Source organism: Microcaecilia unicolor, chromosome 7, assembly GCF_901765095.1.
Source record: "Microcaecilia unicolor chromosome 7, aMicUni1.1, whole genome shotgun sequence".
Classification (NCBI taxonomy): Eukaryota; Metazoa; Chordata; class Amphibia; order Gymnophiona; family Siphonopidae; genus Microcaecilia; species Microcaecilia unicolor.
The window spans coordinates 239553535-239581103 of NC_044037.1; the positions used below are offsets into that span (position 1 = coordinate 239553535).

Consider the following 27569-nt stretch of genomic DNA (forward strand, 5'->3'; position numbering starts at 1 on the left):
GTGATATAGCTGGTTATCTCTTAGACACTAAGCAGGAATATTCAGTGGAGAATAGACGGCTATCCCCCGCAGAATATTGCCAGATACCCAGTTAAGTACCATTCAACCGTACAGGTGCTGTTCAAGCTAGTTAAATGGTTTTGAATATCGGGGGGATTGTAACTTTCTTGGAGGCAGTCTCAAGATGGACTCAAACTAGACGGAAGAAATTTCTTTATTTATGACAGCAGGTTCTTGATCTTGGAGCTAAATTTTAGCATCACTATCCTTGTAAATATGTAGTTCTCCTTGAGGATAATTCCAATATATTTTATGATCTGTCTCAATTGCAACAATTTACTCAGGGTAAGGGGTCTCCAATACTGCCATCTGAGTTATGACTTATTATGCTGTCACCACTCAAGTCTTTTGATAAGAAAAAAATCTGTTAACCACTGTTTTTTCCTTGTTATTTATTCCATGTGTCACGAAACGCCTAGCCACCCATCTTGGGTTACCCTGAGACCACTTAGAGGGTCTATCCCCAGCACAGCTCAGGTCCACCTGCACCTGCCGCTTATGCTCTACACTAGCACCCTACTCCCACCGACTGGGTCACAACTGCCTCTGGGCGAGTCTCCTGCTCTCAAATTATTCCCAGTGATTTCTAGTTTACTGGAGCTACACTCACAGTGGTCCCACAGTTCCCAGAAAGTGCTCACAGACCCAACACAGAAACCACCAGGATTCTTTATCAGTCCAGACAGGCAGAGTCAACAAACTAAACAGGTTTATTGTCACACTAGAACAATGAACAAAAGAAATGTGCAATCAGCAAACAATAACAGGTACCTGAATTATGGATCAATTATAATGCTAACTAAACATTTGCATACTGTCTAAACAGTACCTGGGAAGATCAGGACATATAATTCACCGAATCTCAGAAAACAGATCTGCCTCTCTTTTCTCCTGGGCTAAGACTGAACTCAAAACCAGTAAAGTCCAAATGAGATGAGCTCCTGGGCCAATCAGAGCCCAGTCAACAATGTTTCAAATATGTACTGCTTCTTGCTTCCTGTTTGTGTCAAACTAAAGAAAAAACATAGTGGTCCTTTTACAAAGGTGCACTAAAAAATGACTTGCAGTAGTGTAGTTGCAGGTTATGGGCATGCGCCATCCATTTTTTAGCGTGCCTGTAAAAAAAAGGCCTTTTTAAAATTCTTGTTGAAAATGGATGTGTGGCAAAATGAAAATTGATGCACGTCCATTTTGGATCTGAGACCTTACCGCCAGTCATTGACCTAGCGGAGTAATGACCTATGCACACCAAATGCCACTTGACGGGTATCCATTACGCGCACCCGAAAATAAAAAATATTTTTCTGACATGCATATCATACGTGCGCCAAGAATGAAATTACCACAAGAGCCATGCGGTAGTCGGGTGGTACCTCCATTTGGCATGCATTGGGCATGTGTAGGTGCTTACACGGCTTAGTAAAAGGACCCATACAGCTTTACAGCACAGAAATACCACCTGCTGGCCAAATAGGAGAAATACACTTCAGAACATAATGCAGGAAAATATTCAGTACGTTTTAGAGACCCAAAACACTGTTTCTGCACACCATGTTCCTCTGGAAATTTGCCTTACCTTCATCTCTAAAGTGGAGTATTTAAGTGGAGTTATAAGACTTTCTTTTTGATTCATTGATTATTGCTATGTGTTAATTTCCATTTGATTCCTATTCAAAGTATGTTCTTTGATTGTAATTTAGAAATTTGCATAAATTAAAAAACCTAATAGAACACCATGTTAAATCCGGGTTTAGCACACAGGAAAGTCCCATGTTATAAAATATATTAAACCCAGATTTCACTGCTATAGTAGTAAAAGGGTCCCATAGTTAGATAGTGCTTTGTATTCGATCCCAATAATTTCTTTAACTTTTTGGGCTAAGGTTTTCAAACTGCTTCCCTTAATGTGGGTTTGTGCATTAAAAAAAATTATATATGTTTTGTATTTGTCATTTTTTTCTTAAATTTTCTTGATATTTTCTATGGACTATATACTTCTGAAATTCTAAATTAAGAAAAAAAAAAAGAGCAGCATCACTAGGGGTTTTGAACAGGCATGTCATGTCTATGGGAAAAACACAGTATGGCCCTATATTATGAATGCACAGTAACCTGACCATGTTCACTCTCCCTATTTTTTTCTGTAGAACATGAATATGTCCACAAAACTAAAGATGGCAATATTATCCTGTATAATATCGAAACTGGAGGCACTTCTGTCATCCTGACCAACAGAACAATGGCACGTATATTTCAAAGTATTAATACACCATGAGAGTGCTTTTCTATTTGATCCTTCTAAGCTTACAAGTGGCTTCTTCTAACTATCTGTATTGTTCTTTAATTTGAAGGATGATTTTAATGCCACCAATATACTGCTGTCTTCTGATCGAAAGTTTGCATCTTTGGAAAGCAATTACAGAAAGGTAATTATTATTTCATTCATATGCATGCTATCCTGTTAGTTAAATTGATATTTGGCAACTTATCATCATTTCAAGCGAGTCAGGTGAAAGCAGCAACGCAATCCAGCAACACAATCCAAATACAACCAAATGAAAAGTATAGTGTAGTTTGTTCCATCCTGGGCCTACTACACTCTTTGTTTGGTGAAATTATCATCATTTAACAAACTACTAGTAAAACTCCACTGTGATATCATAAAAAATGTGCCCAAATTCTTAAAATGTGTATAAGTTTATTAGTTTCAGCTGCATTTTTTCTTTCATGTTGTTTCTTTCATCAGAGCCCCTTCCCCCCAAGCTTTTAAAGAAGACCTCCAGGATTCTCTTATATCTCTCAAATGCCCATGCCCTCCCGTATCTTACCCTATCTTTGGATCTAATTAGGACAGGAACAATCATTAATTATACCTGCTCCTTCTATGCATATGGTAGTATGCATAGAAGGGGTGGGGGAAGCACAAGAGAAGCCCAGGGAGGCTTTTCAAAAATAAATACATTTGGGGGCTGATTGTCAGCTTTTAGAGGGTAATTCCACAAAGTGGGCACTAACATTTATGGATCAAATATGTTTAGAATAATAGCATATGAGCATATATTTCAAAAATTTGCCTAAGTGCTATTCTGTAAATATGCACACACGTTATATAGTACACTTATGCGTGTAACTTGTAGAATACTAAACATTATGCATGTGTCTCTGGCATTTAGGTGCAAGCTCTTACAACAGATCTATGGCATATACGTGGTCACATATGGGTGCCTATATATAGGAACACTTTTATAGAATTATCTCCCTAGTCTGTACCAGTAGTGTACCAAGGGGGGGGGGGGGGGGGGAGACGTTTTGTGCGTTCCACCCTTGGTTCAGGCAGCAAGGGGTACATTGAACAGTTGCATGCTGTCGGCTCTGCCGGTCCCCTGCCCTAGAACAGAAAGTTGACATCAGAGGGGGCAGGGGACCATCAGAGCTGACAGCTGCATGACTGCTTAGTGCATCCCTTTGCTTGGAGGAGGAAGGGTGGTGTGTGTGTGTCACACCTGGAGGAGGGGTGGCAACCAAACTAGGTACGCCACTGGAGATAAAAATGGTAACAGAATTTAAAAATGTGTGGGATAAACACAAAGGAATGGATCCAAAGATGCTTAGTGGAGATTAGGTAGCAACACTGCAAATTGAGAAGCAAAGCCAGTGCTGGACAAGACTTCTAAGGTCTCTGCCCTGATTGTGGCTGGATAGATTTGGGTGGACTGGAGTGAAGCTTTTCAGAGACTTCAACAACTTCAGAAATCTAGAACAAGGACAGTGCTAGGCAGACGTCTATGGTCTATGCCCTGAAAATGGCAAGTACAAATCAAGATCAGGTATACATATAAAGTATCACATCATCAACTCATTACATATGGTATCTTGTTGGGCAGGCTAGATGGATCATACAGGTCTTTATCTGCCATCATCCACTATGTTACTGTTATAAAATAGCTTATATTGAAACAAAATGTAACAAATTTCTAAAAATAAATAAATAATAAATTAAATAAAAACACTGATCAATGCAAGAGAACAGCCTGATTAGTTAGATTCCCTATGGTGAAAATTGCAGCCCTCAGACTGGTTAAACCTAGCAGGAAGATTTAATTGTAGCAAATATTGTCTGTTTTGGTGATGCAGATATGCTGAGATAATAAAACATACATTTCATTTTCAAATCTATTCACATATATTCTAGTATACAGCTCACCTGCAACTAATGCAAGTGTCAGTACTTGCTACCTATGTTCTTTACTTTTGAAAATTGGTTACAAGGTATGTGGTGCAAAAGTACTCAGAAATCTTGTACCCAAGGTTTCTTTGAAATAGCCACATGGAGGGCAATTCTGTAAAGGAGCACCTATATTTAGGAGCCTAGAAAGCACCCACTTAAAGTCATGGATTCTTAATTGCTTTACTAGATTGGGACAGTTTGCACAGAAGTCATTACTACAATTCCATCAATCATACAATTCCATCAATATGTCATCTGGTTTTCATTTTTTTTCCATGTCAGGTTTGATGGGTGTGGACAATATATAGACATTTCACAGATCTTTTGATTGCGAATTTGGGTTTGCTGCAAGATAGTAAATTATGCCCTAATAAATTCAGTTATCGCACATAAATGTGTATATATGTATTGGCTGCACTTTGTAGTATTCATTTATACATTTATGCATTAGTGATTGATGGAATGTAAATATTTGACTTTCATTTATTCGTTTTAATGGAACATATAGAGGGGCATAATCGAACGGGGATGACCATCTCTAAGGGCGTCCATCTCTAAGGACGTTCCGGCGAAGGGGTGGGGAAACCCGTATTATTGAAACAAGATGGACGGCCATCTTTCGTTTCAATAATATGATCGGGGACGCCCAAGTCTCAACATTTAGGTCGACCTTAGAGATGGTCGTCCCTGGCTTTTGGCCATAATGGAAACCGAGGACGCCCATCTCAAAAACGACCAAATCCAAGCCCTTTGGTCGTGGGAGGAGCCTTCATTCGTAGAGCACTGGTCCTCCTCACATGCCAGGACACCAACCGGGCACCCTGGGGGCATTGCAGTGGACTTCACAAATTGCTCCCAGGTGCTCAGCTCCCTTACCTTGGGTGCTGAGCCCCCCAAACCCACTCCCCACAACTGTACACCACTACCATAACCCTTAGGGATGAAGGGGGGCACCTACATGTGGGTACAGTGGGTTTCGGGTGGGTTTTGGAGTGCTCACATTTACCACCACAAGTGTAACAGGTGGGGGGGGGATGGGCCTGGGTCTGGGTCTGCATGCCTGAAGTACACTGCACCTACTAAAAACTGCTCCAGGGACCTGCACACTGCTGTGATGGAGCTGGGTATGACATTTGAGGCTGGCATAGAGGCTGGAAAAAATGTTTTTTAATTTTTGGGGGGGTGTCGGAGGGGGTTTGTGACCACTGGGGGAGTAAGGGGAGGTCATCCCCGAATCCCTCCGGTGGTCATCTGATCAGTTCGGGCACCTTTTCGAGGCTTGGTCGTGAAAAAAAATGGACCAAGTAAAGTCGACCAAATGCTCGTGAGGAACGCCCTTCTTTTTTCCATTATGGGCCAAGGAGGCCCATCTCTTAACCACGCCCCCATCCCACCTTCTGTACACTGCCAACACCCCCCCTCCCCCCCGTGAACTTTGGTCATCCCCGCGATGAAAAGCAATTGAGGACGCAAAAATTCGGCTTTCGATTATGCTGATTTGGGCGACCTCGGGAGAAGGACGCCTATCTCCCGATTTGTGTCGGAAGATGGGCGTCCTTCCCTTTCGAAAATAAGCTAGATAATGTTCTATGATGGTTCCAAATCAAGGTCTTACATTCTTCATATTATTGGTGATTACACTGGTGAACTGAGTACATTGCACTAAATATTTATAAACATTTTTGTTCCTTTATTATTTATATAATTTATGGAATTGTTATATTTAATTTGAATGATGAAATATGTAGGCACTGTTTCTTATTGTTAAGAATTTGTTAAGTACTTGTTTATTTAGATAGGTCTATTGCATTATTGTTTTAAGTTATCTGAGTGGCAGGCTGGATATCCTTGTTATTTGGATTTGTTCTGACACGCAACGCTTTATCTGGGTATTCTGATCTAGCCAGTACCTAGATAGTGATGGTGAGAGGTGAATATCTTGATAGGTTTTGGCTGTCATGGCAGCTGTTTAAGAAAAACTCTGACTATAATGATTGGTTACTGACATGAATAGATATTTCATGTTTTTACTATTGCTAGGTGTTATTTTTTGCCCTGTCTGAAATAATTTGTGCATAATTAGTGTAGAATTAAAATGCAGACAAACAAATTCCATTTACAGCACTGCATTAAGTGTTTTTAAATGACCAGATTTTCTATGCTTCTTGAAACACTGTTATGTTAATAACTCCTGCATTTGCCTTATAATAACTCAAATAAATCATAAGGACATTACAGCATCATTTGTGTTCATTCCAGAGTATTACAGGCAGAACGATGAAGGGCAACGGTCCTTGTAAGCCCCAGAGCTTTATATTGCTATTGTGAACAAGCTAAAATGACAAACAGAATTTAATATCTGTGAAATGCCCTGCAAAAATATTTGTCTACTTAAAGTCAATGCATCCTTCCTAGATTTTACATGTGGCCCCCAGACTGAGACTGTCTTACCATGTCATTTGCACCCTTATCATTTATCCGGGCAACTAATATGTCAACAAGGGGTTATTATTGCTCTTGAGACAAAACATATTCTTTTAATTAATATAAAACAGAGAAACAAGAAAATGCCATGAAAACGGCCACTGTTAAAGCATGATGAAATCAAACCAAAGGCTTTTCCTTGTGCCTGTCACTAGTTATATCGCAGTTAACCTCTAAAAGAAGCTCAAGAGGGTATATAAGAGTTCTGAAAAGAAGTGAGCTCATGGATATACCCCTAGATGATTCTATATAGCGTGCCTAGCACTACATGCCAAAATCCAAGGGTATTCTATAACAATGCATGCAACTTAATTGGCTTAACAAACCATTCAGTGTTGCTAACAGCACTTAACAAGCAATATTGAGCACTAATTTGCAATAATTAGAATTTACGTGCACAACTCACTAAGTGTATTCTGTAATGCACTGTGCCTACATTATAATGCATGCAGGCAAAAAGGCGAGTGGTTATGGGCGGGGAAATGGGCATTTCATTGGCATTCCAAATGTATGCACGTTGTTATAGAATATGACCCTCTGTGCCTAAATCTACACACCAGGATTTATGCCACATTTTCGCTGGTGTAAATAAATGCGTGTAGTTTTGGGCACTAGGATATCAACTAAGCATATTCAATTTACTGTGCCTAAATCTAGGCTCCGCTTATAGAATAGGTGGAATTATTTTCCGTGCAGATTTTTTAAGCGCCATATATAGAATCTGCCCCTTAATCCATAAGGGGCTAATTCTATAAGAAGGATGCCAACATTTAGGTGCAAAGAACACGTTTAAATGACCAGAATTTAGATATATACGTGTGCATGTGAGCACATACATATATTCCAATATTCTGACTACCTGCAATTTCATAACAAGCAAGCCAGAGTGAAACAGCAACACAAATCAAACAACACCACTGCACTTTTGCATTTGGTACCCACTATTGCATAAAGTGGGACCTGTGCTAAAACAGCACGCATTAATGATAAAATAACATGTCTTAACGGTAGCCCACGTTGACAGCTATGCCTCTGAATGTGTTATTGGACCTCACACAAAGTAATTTCATTGCCTGAGCAATGAACACAAGTTAACTAATTGGAATGATACCAGTAAGAACTTACAAAAGGGAGCAATAATGAAAGTATAGCTTCAGCTTTTCAGCTGCTATACCATCCATTCACTGGGAACAGGCTAAAGGTATCCTAAACCTTACAGGAAGTTCTTCCTGTGCAACAGGAATTCTAGCTACAGTGCAATGCAGACAAATTATCTTATTTTATGATACTTGTTTCTACTATTCCATCATGAAGCAATCTTTTACAATAACTTGAAGCACGATGATCAGCACAAGAGCCTGGTATGTGGGATACTCACTTACATTATCAAACTCCCCCGTACCTCTTCCTCCAAAGTACATAAAAAAATCAGTAACAAAACAAACAGGAAATACTGGTGGAAACAAAATGGCTGATGAATGTGACATGGTGGTCCTTTTTTGTTATGCCACAATCCGTAGAATTCACTTTTGTTTTGTTCTGGGAGCAAAGTATGTAAACTGCAAGTATCACAGAGGCCCTGAATAGCTTCTAGCTGATCACAATTACACATTCCTCATCATATTTCTATCAGCTTTTCCAAGTGAGGGATAATTTTGTATAGGTTGGGTAGGAAGATGTGTTTACCAGGGAGCAGATCCAAGATCATGGTATAAAGGTGTGTAGGTTCTGTTGAAATCCTGAGAGATCAAAATTCTGGCTGTGGGCATAGGCGCCCGATATAAGAGGCTTGGAGAGGCTAAGCCTCCCCCCTGCTGCAGCAGAATGGATCAGCTGTGGAGTCCAGCTGCTCTGAGGGGATTAAATTGTTGATTTACCTCCATCCTCACAGCAGGAGCTGCGGTGAAAGCCCTCTAGCAGTTGTAGAAATTGGTTTATGGTTTGTTTACCTTACTGCTGGGAAAGCAGGGGGGGTTGGCTGGAGGTGTCCTGGATTGCCAGGGAGATATTTAACGAGGATGACTTCCTGACCTGCACTGAGGACAGATAGCAGCAGAACGAATACTGGGCCAGCATGATCAGAAAAATTCACCAGACAACAAAGGTAGAAAAGATCATTTTATTTTCATTGTAGCGTTTGAAATATGTCCACTTTGAGAATCAGGTGCTCAACATTAAAAATTTATATTTATTTACTTATTTATGGCATTTTATCCCACATTAAACATGAATTAGGGTGTTTTGTGGCTCTACATGAGAATTGTGATGATATGATCCCTTGTTTCATATTGTTGACAGTCTGCATTTTCCGTATGGGTGGTATATTGGTGTATTAGGTCTGCTCAGTGTAATATTTATGGTACAGTAAGGTTCTGAGTGTGTTTTTGGACAAAGTTGTTCATAGTGTTTTGCAGTTGAGCGATTGTGGTTAGAATATGCTTTGAGCAACCACTTTATTCTTTGACATATGATACATATCTAATATCTAAATTTAATAAAAGGTATTAATTGTGACTTTTATTTTTATTTATTTATTTTTTCTGTGTGTTATCAGACAATTATGGATTTAAGCTCCACTCCTGGCCCCACCCCTAACCCCGCCCCCTTTAGCCTCCCCAAACAGTTGGGCCACCGACCGTCTATGGCTGTGGGGAAGTGTAAGACAGCCTGTGGACTTACCTCTCTCCTCTGTCAGTGATAGTTTCCTTGGTCCTTAGTTAATGATTGTGGTACAGTTGGAAGCCTGTAGGTTATAGGATCTGTTGGAAATGTGGCTTAGGAACAGCATCTCCACTGAAGGAAATATTATCCCTGAACTCAGGTGACCATTCTGCTCCTACCCATCCCCCACCCACCCATCTGATGCAACCAGCATTCCAGGGGTTTTGGAAATGGAGATGGTAGGTGTGCTTCCCTCTCTCCCCATGGAGGGCAGCATCTGGTGTGGATAGATATACACTATGTCTGGAATCTGGAGAAAAGTGAACCTCCTAAACATTTTGTAATAACAACCGCAAACCTGCACCAAATTAATTAAAATTTTACAACCTGACCTTCTCTTGACAACATTTTGTTTATCAATGCACAATGACATCACGGATATTCTCTTAGCCATTTCAGGGAGTAAACAAAAATTCTGCATGTTAAGCACACATTATTAGAAGGTTTCATTCATTGGACCACTTTACTTTATTTTATCTAGGACTTTTATTCCGTTGACACCCACAAATGCTTGAAATGGATTACAGTCTGATAATTCAGTAACAAAAACTGGGTCAAAGTACAGTTGTCTCAATTAAACTAGCAAAAATATCCTAATGTAGCAATACATGATTCTCAGGTAGTCAAATTTTTATACCTATAGCAGTACATTATTCTTAGATAGTCAAGTTTTCATATCTATACAGGACAGAACAAGAGTAATAAATATTACAACTTCCACTTTAGAGATCCATCATACTTGTGTTCCATCCTGAACCTTCAGCCACTATGGCTACCACTAGGCTCCTACAGTTCATTAAAAGACATCACTAACAAGGAAAGTAAAGAGAGGTGCAAAGGGCTCTGTCTAAAGAGTATCAAACATTTAGAGCGAGCATTATATCTGGTCTCCAGAGATTCCCATCATTTGCCCATACCTAGATCCTCTAAGGAACAATATTTCTCCGCTATACAAATCGTACTATCATCACTGTAATGAGGTTACACTACTGGCATCTAGTTCAGAAGCTGCAGGCAGTACAAGGCAACACAAGTGAACCACTTAAAAAGGCTCAGGAAATACTATTGACCTTCCACTACTACTACTAATCATTTCTATAGCGCTACCAGACATATGCAGCGCTAGCCACATGGTAACCATGTGTGCCAACATGGGCACACTGCTGGTTACCACCAGGAATGCTCCCCCCATGCGCCAAAATCAGATTTTCAACCAGGCACATGCGCTACCCCAGCGGTAGTGCCTATTGGTCGTTCACTATCCATGCATTAGCCCTTCCATGCCTTTGTAAAAGGGCCCCTAGGTGACTTGCCCAAGGTCACAAGGAGCTGCAGTGGGAATCAAACCCAGGTCACCAGGATCAAAGCTCACTGCACTAACCCATTAAGCTACTTGTCCAGGCACAAGCAGATGAGATTTTAAAAAGATGGAGTTGGCAGAAGCTAATATGGAGATAGCAAATACATGGCACAATTATGCATGCAGCAGACTAGAAGAAGCACATAGACCCAACTGGACAAAAATAAATGTTACATCTATTTTATAAATTAGGATGTAGCATAAAGAGAGATGCCTAAGTTCTACAAACAATATATAAGAAAATGACAGGGTGTGCACCAAAGAGCATGTGTCATGCAATATGTATGTTTATATTATCCTCCTCTCAAATAGTGCTGAACCATACCCCTGTATAAAATTACCCTCATAGCCATCACTGTAGCAGTGGGCATTATGGTTTGGGCATGTGGCTGAGCTGCTCTGAAGTGGTTATTTAAAAATCAGATGCAGGCCAAACCAGGTCGAAACACCAACATAATGAAATAGCAGTATCTTAACCAATAAGTGGAGTTCCTGTGTCTGATTTTAAGATTAATATACAGAAAGGGGTATAGGCTAATGCAATACTATCTGGATTTTCATTTATTTTGATATATTCCAATGATCGGGTTTCCTTCTCTGTCATCATTTGTCGATATAGCACATGATATTGCATGGTAATAATGTTTTATTTATCTTTGTCTTTACAGCAATGGCGATACTCATACACGGCTTCATACTACATTTATGATATCGAGAATGGGTCAGCATTGAGATCTTCTTTTACCATGCTTATTACACGCTGTTGTGTAACACTGCATGTCCAATGACTTTTATTCTGTTTTATTTCAGTGATGTTGTGAGAAAAAATGAACTGCCACATGGTATTCAGTGCATATCCTGGTCACCTGTAGGGCATAAGTTGGTCAGTGAATTGTTATTACAGTGTTGAAATAGCTCTGCTAAAAAATTATGATGTTTTGGTACGGTGTGTTCATGGGGGTGGGGCAATGGTCACTGAAATTGTCTAAGGGGCCCTTTTATAAAGCGGCGGTAGAACTACCTCTGCTTTGCCATTTACCAAATTGGGATTACTGCCAGTCTACCACAGGAGTCCGACGGTAGTTCCTGCCCCCTGCGCATAACATTTCTGGCACAACAAAAATATTTTTTAAATTTTTGTAGTGCCGGGGCTTACCAGGTATGGAGCTGCCCAGTTAGCGTGGGAACCCTTACCGTCACCTAAATAGGTGACGATAAGAGCTCCCCCCCCCCCCCCCCGGAAATGGCCTTACACCAATCTCTGTGATTAGCACAGTGCCATTTCTTTTTTTGGGCTAAAAATGACCTTTTACTAGCTGCGGTAAAAGGGGGCCTTGGTGCACAGCAAATCCACATGCCGACGCCACTGCAGGCCCCCTTTTACCACAGCTTGGTAAAGGGGCTCTAAATGATATATTTTATAATCTGTTAATGTCATGAAATATGATTATATGATTGTACTGTTACTTTCTCAGTGAAATGCTTAAATTCAACACATGCACTAAACCAGGCTTGTCCAACCTATGGCCCTTGGGCTGGAATCTGGCTCACAAAGTGCTTTTGTTCTGGCTCTCAGAAGCTTGTCCGTTTTCATGGTGTTAACAGTGAGATTCCTGCTTCCCCACCATTACTCAGCTCCCTGTAAGTTTCAGCCACCTGGTACCAGAAGTTCAGATTGGTCTTGCAGTTTCAAGCCTCATAAGACTTGAAACCACAAGACCAACCCAATCTTCTGGTACCACATGGCTCAGTCATGTAGAGAGCTGTGTCATGGTGATGAAGCAGGAATCCTGCTGCTTATTTTGCAGCTGAAGCCAAGTGAGGGGAAAAAGACTGTTTGAAGATGGGGAGGGGGATTACATGAGAGAGAGAGAGAGAGAGAGAGAGAGAGAGAGAGAACAATGCGCCTTTGTATTTTACCACTATTTGACAAAAGATGTGGCAAAATATGATGGTGAGTAGGTTTGGCCCTCTGAATGTAAAAAAAATATATAATGTAGCCCTTGATAGAAAAAGGTTGGACAAGCCTACACTAAACTATGAACTATATCTTAAGGTGAGGTAGATAACGAGAGAGAAGGGTAAGTGTAAGAATTAATAAGTGTAAGAATTAAAGTGGAGAATAGATGCAGAATGCTGTGGGAAATCTCAGATTATCCCATTCTTAAAATGTGAAAGCTGATTTTAGAAAAAAACATATATACTGGGACTGAGACAAGTTGAGTTGTGTCAATTTCTGCTAGTATTTTAGAAAATGATCTGCCAACATAGAGCCTTTTCTAACATACATGCAGGGATAGACATGTATGTTCTGGCTTCCTATGATGTCAGCATCCATTTTGCAATTGTTAACATCTATAATATCTATGAGGTCAGTATGGCAAGATACACTTATATATCTGCCATTTTAAAAAATATAAACATGTATGTTTCCCAAAGCTTAAAACAGTGCCAGACAGAATTTGCCTTTAGGGGAGGACAAAAAAAAAACATTGGGAGATTAAGGGGGCAACTTCTCTTAATCCTTCTAGAGCTCTACGGTCTCAAGATACACAGTGTCAGACTATGCTAATGAAATGTAAACCATATCTTTCTGCTATGTTGTTGGGGGGTCTTTTCTGTAGCAGGTCTGCAGGAGTGAAATACTTTGCCATTTGAGCTGAGTGAGATTAATCCCAACAGAGTCTGTACTTAAAAAGCATCTTAAGGCATATCTTTTTACGCAGGCCTTCTCTTAATTTGATTGATTCATGATACTTGTTTTGTTTTTATTTCTCTGTTTTAACTGAAGGATTATGTATGTATTTTGTGATTTGCTTAAGCAAAGTTTAAGAGCCCAATATTCAGCTGGTGGCAATCAGCATTTTGCTGACCTTCTGGCATTAAAACAACAGGGTAACCGATCTGCAAACTCCAAGATGGAAACAACAAAAAAAAGCAGATAAGTGGATAAAAAAAACACTTATCTGCTTTTTTTGTTGTTTCCTTCTGGCATTAAATCCAGAAATGCAATACCAGGCCATGTCCAGGCACTGGCATTGAAATTCCAAGTTTCCGGAGCCAACTAATGCATAGCCAGTTAAGTACGATATTCAGCACAAAACCAGCTATGGGTTAAATCATAAGATAAGACTGACTTTTATGCAGTTTTATTTATGTGATTAACATGGCTGGTTAAGTGCTAGATACTGGCACTTAACCAGCCAAGTTCCCACTCTGCCCCCGGAAAGCCCTCAAAATAGCTGGTTTTCAGTTTGGTGCTAACCTGTGGTGTAGCTAGGTGGGTCGCCAGGGGATTGGCTGCTTCCCCAAATGGACTTCTGATGGTACTGGCACCTATTTTTGTACATGGTCCCACCGGTCCGTCATGCCTATGCATGCCTACGCAGTCTGTTCTCGCTCCCCCCGACGTCTCAACCTGGCTACACTTCTGGTGCTAACGGGTTATTTTCAGTGGTATTAACTAGTTAAGTGCCGCTAAAAATTGACGGTTAGCCCCAAACAGGTGATTTAACCGGCCAGGAGCCTTTTCTGGCCAGTTAAATCACTTTGAATATTAACCTGAATATGTTTTTGATGAATAAATTAAATAGTAGGGCATTGCACAAAACGAGCACCTTTCTACAACCTAGATATCCAGTGGACATAAACATGCTTTTCCCTTCTGAAATGGGAAATGCATATCTAATGGGTAATTCTATCAACTAGGTACTAACATTTATGTGCCTATCGTGCATGTAAACATTAAGGGGTCCTTTTTCTACGGCGTGAACGAAGGTCCATTTTTAAGCGCACCTGCAAAAAAGCCCTTTTTTTCTTGGCTGAAAATGGACCTATGGCAAAATGAAAATTGGCACACGTACATTTTGGGCGTGAGACCTTACCGCCACTTAGCGGTAAGGTCTCACGTGTTAACCGGGCAGTAATCATCAGTGCGTGTACAATGCTGATTACCACCCAGTTAGCGCCGTACGCTGGAAAATAAAATATATTTTCTGGCATGGGTACTTGTAAAAAATGCAAAGTAAACAAGCCACACAGACATCCCACATGGTAGTTCTGAATTGGTGCACATTGGGTGTGTGTATGCACCTATGCTGCTTAGTAAATATGCCCCTTAGAGTAGTAGCATATCTGTGCATATATGCCAGTATTTATTTAGATTTTGCTCACACCTTTTTCAGTAGTAGCTCAAGGTGAATTACATTCAGGTACACTGGGTATTTCTCTGTTCCAGGAGGGCTCACAATCTAAGTTTGTACCTGAGGCAATGGAGGATTAAGTGACTTGCCCAAGATCACAAGGAGCAGCAGTGGGTTTTGAACCGGCCACCTCTGGATTGCAAGACCAGTGCTCTAACCACTAGGCCACTCCTCCACTCCTGAATATGCTGCCTGAGCACTATTCTGGAAATATGTGGCTATCTTGCATAGCACATATTTGCAAGGGGGCATACACATGGGCTGAACATGGGTGGCGCTGCTGCATTTAGGATGTGGTAACAGTGGTTAGTGTATCTGGGTTTAAAAAAGGTTTGGACAAATTCATAAAGGAAAAGTCCATAGTCTGCTAATGACACAGACATGGGAAGCAACTGCTTGCCCTGGGATTTGTAGTATAGAGTGATGCCATGATTTGGGTTTCTGCCAGATACTTGTGACCTGGCTTGGCCCTGTTTGGAAAACAGGATACTGACCTAGTATAGCTACTCTTAGGACATAGGTGCCTTACTTATGCCAGCTCTATAGCTGGTGTAAGTGTGTGTGTGTGTGTGGCGGGGGGGGGGGGGGGTCTAAATGTTAGGCACACTGATACTGGATTCCAGTAATATTCTATAATGGAAGCTAGGCATCTGAGTTTCAGCAGGCTCCTTCCACCTGCCCCCAGGGCATCTAAATGGAGAATACCCAGTTATAGAATTACTCCCTTATGTTTTAGCTCTACCGTAGTCCTGCCCAAACTATGCCCACACCATGCCTCCTTGCAATATTCATGTATTTGTGATTTGGATGTGCTTACATGGGTTTCTAAAATAAGGATTTATACGTGTACACAATAAACACATCTAAATGCTGTGCTAAATTGTGGATAGGGCTTCCAAAATAATCAGTATACTGTCTTATATTCCCACTCTGCCTATTGCATAACATCAGTAAAAGAAAAGGACAGTATGCCATTATAGTTGCCTTTTTCAGGAAATTTGTTTATTACCTCCCATCATTAGGTTTATGTTTTGGGAAATAATATCTATCTTAAATATGAGCCGATGGAGCCAGCTATTCAAATTACTTCCAGTGGAAAGGAGAATGAAATCTACAATGGGATTCCTGACTGGGTTTATGAAGGTAAAACATTTCTTAAAGAAAATATTATTTGGTTAGTGCAGGATTTACCTAAGATGTGTTAGCGACTTCAAAGAGGGGCATTTTTGATATTTATTTTTTATTACATTTGTACCTCGCGCTTTCCCACTCATGGCAGGCTCAATGTGGCTTACATTGGGCAATGGAGGGTTAAGTGACTTGCCCAGACTCACAAGGAGCTGCCTGTGCCTGAAGTGGGAATCAAACTCAGTTCCTTCTAAGTCCAACTTTGGACATTTTGCTAAAAATGTCCAAAATTCAAGTGGGAAACATAGTCATTTTGAAAACAGTAAAACATCTATCTTTTTTTTTATTTTTTGAAAATGGCTATTTGCTAGATGTTTTTGTGCTCTGTGCGTGTATCTTTATGGTCCATTTTTGAAAAAGAAATGTCCAAGTGAACACACAAAATCAAGCCATTGGGATGTATGAAGAGCCAGCATTCTTAGTAAACCAGCCACACAGGAGAGCAATAGGGCACTGTAGTGGACTTCAAATAAATGCTCTCAGGTACACATCTCACTGATGCTCCCTTACCTTGTCTGCTAACCCCCCCCCCCCCCCCCCCCCAAAAAAAAAAGAAAATCCATCCCAAATGGTACACCTCTACAATAGCCCTTATGGGTGAAGGGAGCACCTATATGTGGGTGCAGTAGGTTTCTGGTGAGTTTTGGAGGGCTCACAGTTTCCACCACAACTGTAACAGGTAGGGGGAGGTATGTGCCTGGGTCCACCACCTGTCTTGAGTGCAGTGCACCCACCGCTAGACTACTTCAGGGACCTGCATGCTGCTGTAATGGCCCTGAATATAACATCTGAGGCTGAAATCTGGTCATTTAGGGCACTTTTTTTTTGTGGCTTATTCATTAGTAAAACAGGTCTAGACCAAAACGTCCAACTTACAGCCCTGGATGTTTTTGTTTTATTCCATTATGCCAGAGAAATGTCCAAGTAGTAGGAACAACCAGATTCTGCCCCTGACATGTCCCCTTGTGATTTGAACACACTTCTGATGGAATTTATAGAAAAATGTCTAAAAATTGGTTTTGAAAATAGCAATTTGGACATTTTTGTGAGGAAAAATGTCCAAATGCAGATTTATGCCACTGTTTGAACATTTTTCTCTTTTGAAAATGAGCCCCATTGCCAACTACTCTCTGCTAAAAATCCTCTCCAAGGGTATAACAACCTCTGTGAGGGGTAAACATAGTAAGTGACAGCCGATATAGATGTGAATGGTCCATCCAGTCTGCCCAACAGTCACATTCATTATCAATTCAAAATTAAATCAACAATGAACGTGATATTATATCCTTGATCATGGTCTTTCTTTGGTGTTTCTGGGACATAGACTGTAGAAGTCTGCCCGGCTCTGTTTATGTGTTCCAACTACTGGAGTTGCTGTCAAAAGTTCACTCCAGCCTATCCAAATCCATTTTATCATTTGTGGGATACAGACTGTAAAGTCTGTCCAGTACTATCCTCACATTCCAAATTGCTGGAGTTTCCATCGACACTCTCTCCAACCCATCCTACAGCCGGATTGCTATATGTGTGACTCAGATCATACAAGCCCAGCACCGGTCTTAGTCAATACAGGCAGAGTTACTATCTAAGCACCACTTGACATGCAAAGTTTTGTTTTTTATACCATTCATTTTCTAATTAGAGATCCTCTGTGTTCATCCCAAGCTTGAATTCTGCCACAGTTTGTTTTTCTCCACCACCGTCCTCAGAGGGCATTCCAGCCATCAACCACCCTCTCCGTGAAAAAGAATTTTCTGACATTACTCCTCATTCTACCACCCCGCAACCTCAATTCATGTCCTCTAGTTTTACCAGTTTCCCTTCTCTGGAAAATATTTGTTTCAATATTAATACCTTTCAAGTATTTTTAACGTCTGTATCATATCTCCCCTCTCCCTCCTCTCCTCTAGGTTATACATATTACTACTACTACTACTACTACTATTTAGCATTTCTATAGCGCTACAAGGCGTACGCAGCGCTGCACAAACATAGAAGAAAGACAGTCCCTGCTCAAAGCGCTTACAATCTAATAGACAAAAAATAAATAAAGTAATCAAATCAATTAATGTGAACGGGAAGGAAGAGAGGAGGGTAGGTGGAGGCGAGTGGTTACAAGTGGTTACGAGTCAAAAGCAATGTTAAAGAGGTGGGCTGTCAGTCTAGATTTAAAGGTGGCCAAGGATGGGGCAAGACGTAGGGGCTCAGGAAGTTTATTCCAGTCGTAGGGTGCAGCGAGACAGAAGGTCTTCCAGTCTCTTCTCATAAGATTTTCATGATAAACCATTAATGACAAATGCCGGTCCTCAAGTGTCTCAGCACTGATATAGTTTCTGTTTCTCAAACTAAGCAAATACAGCTGGTTCTTGGAGCAAATGTACACAGACTTATCGCACAAATCTTGGAAGCCAGACTTGTTTGTGGAGTTTCAGGACTAGAGTTTGACATCCATGGTATAAACAGTAGAATTCAAATTTCTAGTTTGCACTACAGTGTATACCTGAAGGACGCTGAGGATAAAAATACCGTAATTTTAAAGGAAATTTTGTTACTCGATTTGGGATTTGTACAAGCCAGGAAACTGTATTTTCTTCTTTTAGCCCTTTGATTCTTCTCAGTAGCTTACTTTGTATTCTGTGAACAGCTGACCTTACAGTTCTAAGCAGGTGCAGAAACTTGACCCAAACCTTGAACTTAGAGAAATAAGAGGTAACATATCATGAAAATGTTATGTTTACCCCTCACAGATGTTGTTATACCCTTGGAGAGGATTTCAGCAGAGAGTAGCTGGCTTTTGTTCAGCTGTGCTGCTTCAAGCATCATCTTAGGCTTTAATTAATACATTGAATATCAATATTTAATTTTAGAATAAATATTTATATTGAGAGAAATACAAACTGTTAACAATTAATGCAGAATTCAAGTCTGATATTTTTCTTAATCATATCTTGCAGTTTTTTTTCTCAGTCTGCTGCTAAATATTGCTTGAAACACCAAAAAGAAGGCCATTGCTTGTAATTTTGTGCTCGCTTCCTGTGTGTGTGCTAATTTGTTATTTACCAGTTTTCTGGTCATACAGTTCAGGTGCGAAAGCCAAGACCATATACCGTATTTTTGCGTATATAACCTGCACCATGTATAATCTGCAAAATTCCTTTTAGAGATGAACAACATAATGTTTGAGACACTATGAAGAATTAATAAGAAATATTTTATGCAAACCTTTTGGGAATTAAAAAAAATACAACATATATTTTGTCACAAGGACATTATATAAATTATATGATGTTTTTAGAATGACATGTTGTATTTTTTCTAGACTTTATTACTTTCATAGTTTGAGGATCGATCCATGTGTTCCCTTCAATTGTACTGTTACACCATTGGCACGAGCCACATTTATTATACTGAGCATGAAGTCCATTGTCGAATAGCTAAGCTCTGGAACTTGTTGCCAGAGGATGTGGCGGTTAGTGTGTCTGGGTTTACAAAAGGATTGGACAAGTTCCTGGAGGAAAAATCCATAGTCTGCTATTGAGATAGACATGGAGAAGCCACTGCTTGCCATGGGATTGGTAGCATGGAACTCTGCTACTATTTGGGTTTCTGCCAGGTACTTGTGACCTGGATTGGCCACAGTTTGAAGTTGGGGCTGGATGGACCATTGGTTATTCTTATGTTCTCTCTTGCCTGCTTAAACCATGCTGAATATTGACCCCTTTATTTATTTATTTTTACTGGATTTTGTGATTGTTTCATCCTATTATTCCAGTTATGAGTTTATCAGAATAAGGAAACCCAAGCTGAAGTTCAGGATAAATCCTGTTTTTAGGATGGTTGTATGTTTTTATATGGGGGTGTTTATATGTGAGTGTCTTGATCTTAAATGTATTGTGTCACGGAGTTTAACCTACTATGGAATGTTTTGTAGATTAGTAGGACAAAGATGTATTTTACTGTATTAGTAAAAGGTTTAAAATTCAACTGAAATAAAAGATGATACAATAGAAAGCATGTATAACTTAATTTGAGCTGCTACTTAACAGGACTATTTATTTTGTGTATCTTTAGAAGAGATGATGGGCACAAAGTATGCTCTGTGGTGGTCACCAAATGCAAGGTTTATTGCATATGTGGAGTTCAATGACAAAGGTGTACCTGTTTTGGACTATTCCTATTATGGTGATGAGCTATACCCAAGAACAATACACATTCCATATCCAAAGGTTGGTTATTTGTATTTTACATATTTTAATTACTTAACATTTCAGATTTCATTAATGATTTCCCTGTCTGATCTAGATTATATTCCATCATGTGTTATTTGTGACTATATTGATGGTTGCATATATGTTCAAAATAGCATACCACAATGATCCATCCTAAACACCAGACAACGAAACTTATACCAGGACTGACCAAAACTGAACTCTTTATACTTGACTGCTTAATTTACTCTGTCACTTATGATCCTTAATGCAACACCACTCTGTATTTCTCACTCTGGAAATGACGATCGCTATTAAGGCATCATGTAAGCCATATTGATCCTGCAAATAGGTGGGAAAATGTGGGATACAAATGCAACAAATAAATAAATAATAAATAAATATTTGTGTCATTTTTGTCCCACCTTTTTGCATCATTACTAATGACACTAATTCTATATGTAAGCACAGTTCAGTTCTTTAGTGTGCATGGTCCTTGTTGTAGTTAACTGCTAGCCTTACAGACACGGAAACTACAGTCAATCTTTTCTTCTTCTTAGTCACTTACTGTATATCCAGTAACAGAGATAGACTGCTATATCCTGTAATACTGAAGTCAATATTCCAAAGGTTTGTCCAGCTAAGATTAACATAAGAACATAAGAATAGCTATACTGGACCTGAGCCTTATCCTGTTTCCAAGAGTGGCCAATCCAGGTCACAAGTACCTTGCAGAATCCCAAAGAGTAGTAAGATACCACGTCACAGATCCCAGTGATAAGTAATGTCTTTCTTCATGTCAATCATAATAGCAGAGAATAGACGTTTCCTCCAGGAACTTGTCCAAAACTTTTTTAAACCTAGATATGCTAACCACTGTTACTACTGAAAAAGGTGTGAGCAAAATCTAAATAAATAAATTTGGGTTTCACTGCTCCTGTGGAGAGGATAACTCAGAATTCTGATTGGATGGATTTTCATTTGATTACAGATATGGATTTACTTAAATTGTTGCAAACAGTGTCTCTTACTGTCCATTAGATCAGTGCTTCTCAATACAGTCATCAGAGAATACCCAATCAGTCAGGTTTTCAGGAATATACATGAGAGAGAGAGGTCTGCAACACTGCCTCCTTAGTATATAAATCTCTTTCATGCATACTCGGTGTGGATATCTTGAAAACCCGACTGGCTAAGGGGCCCTTTTACTAAGCCATGTAGGCACCTACATGCGCCAAATTGGAGTTACCGCCCGGTTACCCCGTGGTCCTTGCAGTAATTTCAATTCTGGCGTGTGTGCGCTATGTGCATCTGAAAATTATTTTTTATTTTCTGACGCGCACCAGCTACACTCATCAAGTGGAATTTGATGTGCGTAGACCATTACTGCCCGGTTACCGTGTGAGACCTTACTGCTAGGTCAATGGCTTGCGTTAAGGTCTCAGACGCGTGGCAATTTTCAATTTTCAGCATGTCCATTTTCAGCAAAATTGTTTAAAAAGGTATTTTTTGTAGATGTGCTAAAAAATAATTCTGGGCGCGCCCAAAACACACGTCTACACTACCGCAGGCCATTTTTCAGTGCACCTTAGTAAAAGGACCCTTTGTGTGCCCCAAGGACTAGGCAGAGAAGCATTGCATTAGATACTTGCTCCCCTGCTGTTTTTTAAGCTTTGATGAGTTATGTCTTTTCAGACTTCTATTATAAACGCCTCTTTGCAGAATGGCATTGTTCCCAGTTTTTGAAATGTGTTTGTATTCATCCCATTCTGAAGAAGGAATCTTTGGAGCCTTCTGTTTTAGGACACTATCATCCAGTTTCCTCGCTTACTTTTTTTTTTGGCAAAGATTCAGGAGTAAGTTGTGACTCGTCTACAAGATTTTGTTGACATCATTTGTGTTTGGATCTATATTAAGTTGGTTTTCCACATGCACATAGCACTGAAACATTATTGCTTTCCAGCTTGGATGTTGTTCAGCATGGATTTGACTGAGGAATTGCTTCTTTGTTTGTTTAGACATCTCAACTGCTTTTGACAGGCTTTCAGCAAGTCTGGAAAGTTTGGACATAGTAGATACCTGGGGCAATGGAGGGTTAAGTGACTTGCCCAGAGTCACAAGGAGCTGCAGTGGGAATTGAACCCAGTTCCCCAGGATCAAAGTCTGCTGCACTAACCACTAGGCTACTCCTCTACTTATTTATTACCTTGTGAAGAATTTTGGCTGGACTTAATGTAAATTATAGGGTCTATGCTGATGGCATTCAATTTTCCCCACAGTGTTTCCTCTGAAGATTATGCTATTGCATGGTTTTGTTTTTTTGCTGTTCAGTCATGGATAGAGAAGAATATAGATTAGCCTTAAACCTCTCAAAAACTTAGGTTATGTTTTTAAGTTAGTTGAATACTCTTTCATATCTTTTAACAGTTAACATGCTGAAATGTCAGCAGAAAAGGATCTTTATAGTCTATCCAGTCTGCTTTAAAAGGCGGCCAGAACTGTCACTACCGATCTGTGCTGGTTACACTCCTCTGGGCCCTGTGTAAGGTTATTTAAGTTTTGTTGTGATTCCATCCTCTCTCCATTTTGGGATCCTCTGTGTTTATTCCACATGTCTTTGAATTCTGTCACTATTTTTGTCCCCACCACCTCCACTGGGAATGTAATCCAGGTATCCATTACCCTCTCCATAAAAAAATACATTCTGATGTTACTTGTTAATCTTGGTCAGGGCTGGCTCATGACATGGACCAGGAGGCTCAAGGCGTCAAGGCTCAAGGGTGACAAAAGCCTGCCTCACCATCCAAGCCTTCACAGCGGCAAGGAGAACATTTTCCTCTTATTGCTGTTTTTTTCATGTGCTGGAGGTGGCTGGAAGACAGCTGATATTGTTAGGTGGGTGGGGGTTGCTGGTTGGTTGGGATCCAATGTGGGTGGGTTCCGATGCTGGTTGGGGGAGTGCCAATGAAAAAGTTGTTTCAGGGCACTACAATTCCTTAAGCCGGCCCTGATCTTGGTATTTGTCAGAATCCAGATTTGTTTTTAGATTAGAAGTTTGGGGATAATACTGAACCCTGCTCTCTCCATGAAATCTCAAATCAATGATGCTGTCAAAAACAGCATTTTTAAAGTCACACTTATTGTTTTATGGACACACAGATGGCATAACTAATACAGAACACTTTAGAGTGCCTAATACAGCTTAATAAAAGGGCACCTAAATAATAACCCACCAATATAGCATATTGGTTCCTAACTGCGGATATTCAGTGGGAGATAACCGGTTATCTCCTGCTAAATATCCATAGCTTGAGGCTAGCCGCTGACTGGCTATATTGCATGACATAACTGGTTAAGGGCAGATATTCAGAGCTTAACTGGCTATATTCAGCTGTTAAAACAGAGTGCATAAATAGCAGGCCTATCTTTAACTGCTAAAATGTTTACTGGCTAGTACTGAATATTGGCATAACTGGTTAACTTTTTAGTGGTTAAAAGCCCTCCAGATATTCAATGCCGGTTGCCAGAAACAGCCCGGCATTGAATATCCCAATTTAATGTTGACAGTGGACAGCAAAAGCACTGCCCACCGCCAGCTCAATATCAGGCCCAAATGTATGGTTGGGTAGTTAGTTCTGTAAAAGTATTATGAACTGATTTGTTGAAAACCAGAAAAATGCAAATTGCAATGGAATGACATTATACTATTTAAACATTCATATCCTAATTAATACTACATATTTCTGTCAAGGGAATGCCTTAGAACAATGCACCTAAGGATATGTATTTTCTTTCCAGGCAGGGGCTAAAAATCCTACTGTTCGATTGTTTATTGTAAAGGCATCTGACCCTAGAGACTTAAGCGTTGCAGAAGTGCCTGTTCCTTCACAATTAGCATCAAGGTAGTGCGTTCTGAAATTATTTTTTCTCAGTATTTTTTGCCACATGACTACTGTATTTTGGAATGTTATTGCATAGTGAAGCACTACGTCCTGGAGTCATCACCTTCGCATTGACTTACTTTTCATTCATTGGCAGTGATTACTGTTTTGTCTGGGCAACGTGGATATTGGATGGGCGTATCTGTGTGCAATGGGCAAACAGATTGCAGAATTTTTCAATCCTGGCCATTTGTGACTTTAACGAACGAACAAACACATGGAACTGTCCAAAGGTATGTTTATAGTATTCATGTTTCGGACTTTTTTGGTGGAAATTAACCATTGTGGTATAACCAATGCTGTTCTAGAATTATCGGGCCTATAAGAAAGAAAAATTGCTCTATTTACCTTTCACCTCTCTTGTGTGAGTTTGCCTAATTTTATCTAGAGAACTAAGGGGTCCTTTTACTAAGGTGCACTGAAAAATGGCCTGCGGTAGCCTTTTAAAATTTTTTGCCAAAAATGGATGTGCGGCAAAATGAAAATTGCCGCATGTCCATTTTGGGTCCAAGACCTTACCGCCAGCCATTGACATAGCGGTAAAGTCTCATGTGGTAACTGAGCGGTAATGACCTACGTGCGCCAAATGCCAGAAAGTAAAAAAAATATTTTTCAGGCGTGCATAGCGGATGCGCACCAAAAATGAAATTACCACAAGGGCCATGTGGTAGCCATGCGGTAACTCCATTTTGGTGCGCATTGGGCATGCGTAGACGCTTACGCGACTTAGTAAAAAGGCCCCTAACATTGCAGTGGTTGAATTGTTGAGCTATTGGGTTTGAACTAATCAGGGAGGCATATCCTGTCCTTTAAATTTATTGGAAACTAGTATAAAAGGCCCGTTTCGGTAGGCAATGAAACGGGCGCTAGCAAGGTAATCCCCCCTTCCCACCAATCCTCCTCTCCACCTGCAGCCACCCATGTCCAGCGACCCTCCTCTCCCCCTGCCCCCCCTGCAGCGTCCGTTCTGTCTCCCCTGCCCTCCCCTGCAGCTACCCATCTGGTCTCAGGACCCCCTCCCCACCTCCCTCTTCCGTGCCCCCCCGCAGCCACCCATGTCCAGCGACCCTCCCCTCCCCCCTCGGCGCATCACCCAAGCCCCTCTGCTCCGGCGCATCACCCAAGCCCCTACCCCCCCTTCGGGCACATCAACCCCCTCGCCACCCGCAGCCGCCAATACTTACGCTGTCTGGCCGCTGCTGTGTCTCCTGTTGAGCAGCAGCGGCCGGTACAAAAAGAAAAAAGCCAAAAAAAGATTTTAAACCTGAAACACGGCTCCGTAGACAGCCATCTGGCATTGGCTGTCGTCTCTGCAGCCGCTCCTCCTCTCTCCTCTGACGTCGCTGCGCTCCTCCGGGGTCTTCCTGCAGGGGCAGTGACGTGGAATCAGCTGTCAGTGACATCACTGATGTCAGTGCATTCTAAACTGCCTAGCAGACCACCTCCGAGGGAGGCACGGTCCCAGGCACATTAGAATGTTGAAGGTGAGAATTATTATATAAGATGGGAAGGGCAATTTTCAAAGCAATTTTCATGGGTAAAAGGCATGATTGCTACTTTGGTGTGTATGAATATGCTTGTTCGTGGGGCTTATCGAAAAGTTGCAAAAGATGACAAGGACCATGGACTTCTTTAGTGGTTGATCGCCTATAGTTTGATACTGAAATATGTTCTTTCACCAGTGAAAGTTCTCTACTCAAATAGCATAGGTGTTTTGGTTACTGATATCTTAATGTTTATGAAATCCCGTTTGTTGTCTGTTTCTCTCTGTTGAGGATGTTTTTTGTATTTTGTATCTTGTTGTGGTAGTAATAACATATTTTAAAAGGGGACAGCATTTTGCTTATGAAAACGGGCTTTCTGAAAATTACTCACCTTGTATGCGAGTAAACAGTTGTACTTGCATTTACTACTACTACTATTAAACATTTCTATAGCGCTACTAGACTTACGCAGTGCTGTACAAATTAACATGAAAAGACAGTCCCTGCTCAACAGAGCTTACAATCTAAATTGGACAGACGAACAGACAGCTAGGGGTGGGGAAATTGCAGTGGTAGGGGCAGTGGCGTAGCAAGGGCGGGGTGGTGGGGGCGGTCCGCCCCGGGTGTCATCGGGTGGGGGGGGGGGGTGCTCCGCTCCTGCTGCTCCGGCTTAAAATTTTGTTTTCGAAGCGCCGGAGAGTGGCAGGCAGCGCGCCTCGCGTCTGCCATGCTAGTAAAGAAGATCTTGCTGATGTCGTCACCCTTCCCATATTGAGTCCCACCCCCCTCTAAGGCAACTTCCTATTACCAGTGTGGGAAGGACGACGACGTCGACGAGATCTTCTTTACTAGCAGGGCAGACGCGAGGCACGCTGCCTGCCACTCTCTGGCACTTCAAAAAAAATTTTTTTAAGGCAGGACAGGGTAGAAGCAGCAGGAGAATGGATCTCAGCTGTTGGGTTGGGGGGGGACTCAGAGGGGAGAAGGGGATTGGGGAGGGGTGGGGGAGCTCAGAGGGGTGCTTAAAGGGGATTAGGGAGGGGAGAAGGGGATTGGGGAGAGTGAGGGTGCTCAGAGGGGGGAGAGGAGTGCTCAGATGGGAGAAGGGGTCTGAAGCTGGAACTGGGGTCTGACAAGGGGGCAGGAGGGAAAATGGGTTCATGCCTGGGGCAGGTGGGAGAATGGGTCTGGGGCTAAAAGGGGGGATGCAAGGCATGTGGTGGATGAAGGGGGCTGAAACTGTGGGGACTAGGGGCTTTAAAGGGGAGGGACAACTGGCTGGGGCTGAAGCTCGGGACTGGTGAGAGAAAAGGGCTGGGGTTGAAACTAGGGGCTGAAAAGAGGACAGGGAGAAGTGGTTGAGGGCTGAAGCTCGGGACTGATGGGAGAAAAGGGCTGGGGACTGATGGGATAGTGGGGCTGAAAAGGGGGACAGGTGGGAGATGTGGGCTGGGGCTGGAACTAGGGGCAGGTGGAATAAGGGGGCTGGAACTGGGGGCTGAAAAGAAGGGGCAGAGAGAGAGGGGATAGAAGGGGGGAGCGTGAGGGAGGGCAGACCCTGGATGGATGGTAGAGGGAGGGCAGACGGATTGAAGGGGCAGAGAGAAAGGGCAGATGGTGAGTGGAAGGGGAGAGAGAAAGAGGGCAGACTGGGGCAAATAGTGGATGGAAGGGGCAGAGATAGAGGGCAGAT

At 41.3% G+C, this 27569-nt stretch overlaps 1 protein-coding gene across 2 annotated transcripts in view; it reads left to right on the forward strand.

Annotated features, from left to right (window-relative positions):
• The window catches only part of FAP (fibroblast activation protein alpha), a 185783-nt gene that overhangs the window by 41171 nt on the left and 117043 nt on the right, over positions 1–27569 (forward strand). For both annotated transcript variants that reach the window (XM_030209580.1, XM_030209581.1), the window contains 8 exons: positions 2208–2302; positions 2412–2486; positions 11522–11574; positions 11664–11736; positions 16078–16198; positions 20315–20469; positions 24250–24353; positions 24490–24625. In XM_030209580.1, coding sequence (XP_030065440.1) covers positions 2208–2302; positions 2412–2486; positions 11522–11574; positions 11664–11736; positions 16078–16198; positions 20315–20469; positions 24250–24353; positions 24490–24625 — 812 coding nt within the window. The remainder of the gene's footprint in view (positions 1–2207; positions 2303–2411; positions 2487–11521; positions 11575–11663; positions 11737–16077; positions 16199–20314; positions 20470–24249; positions 24354–24489; positions 24626–27569) is intronic.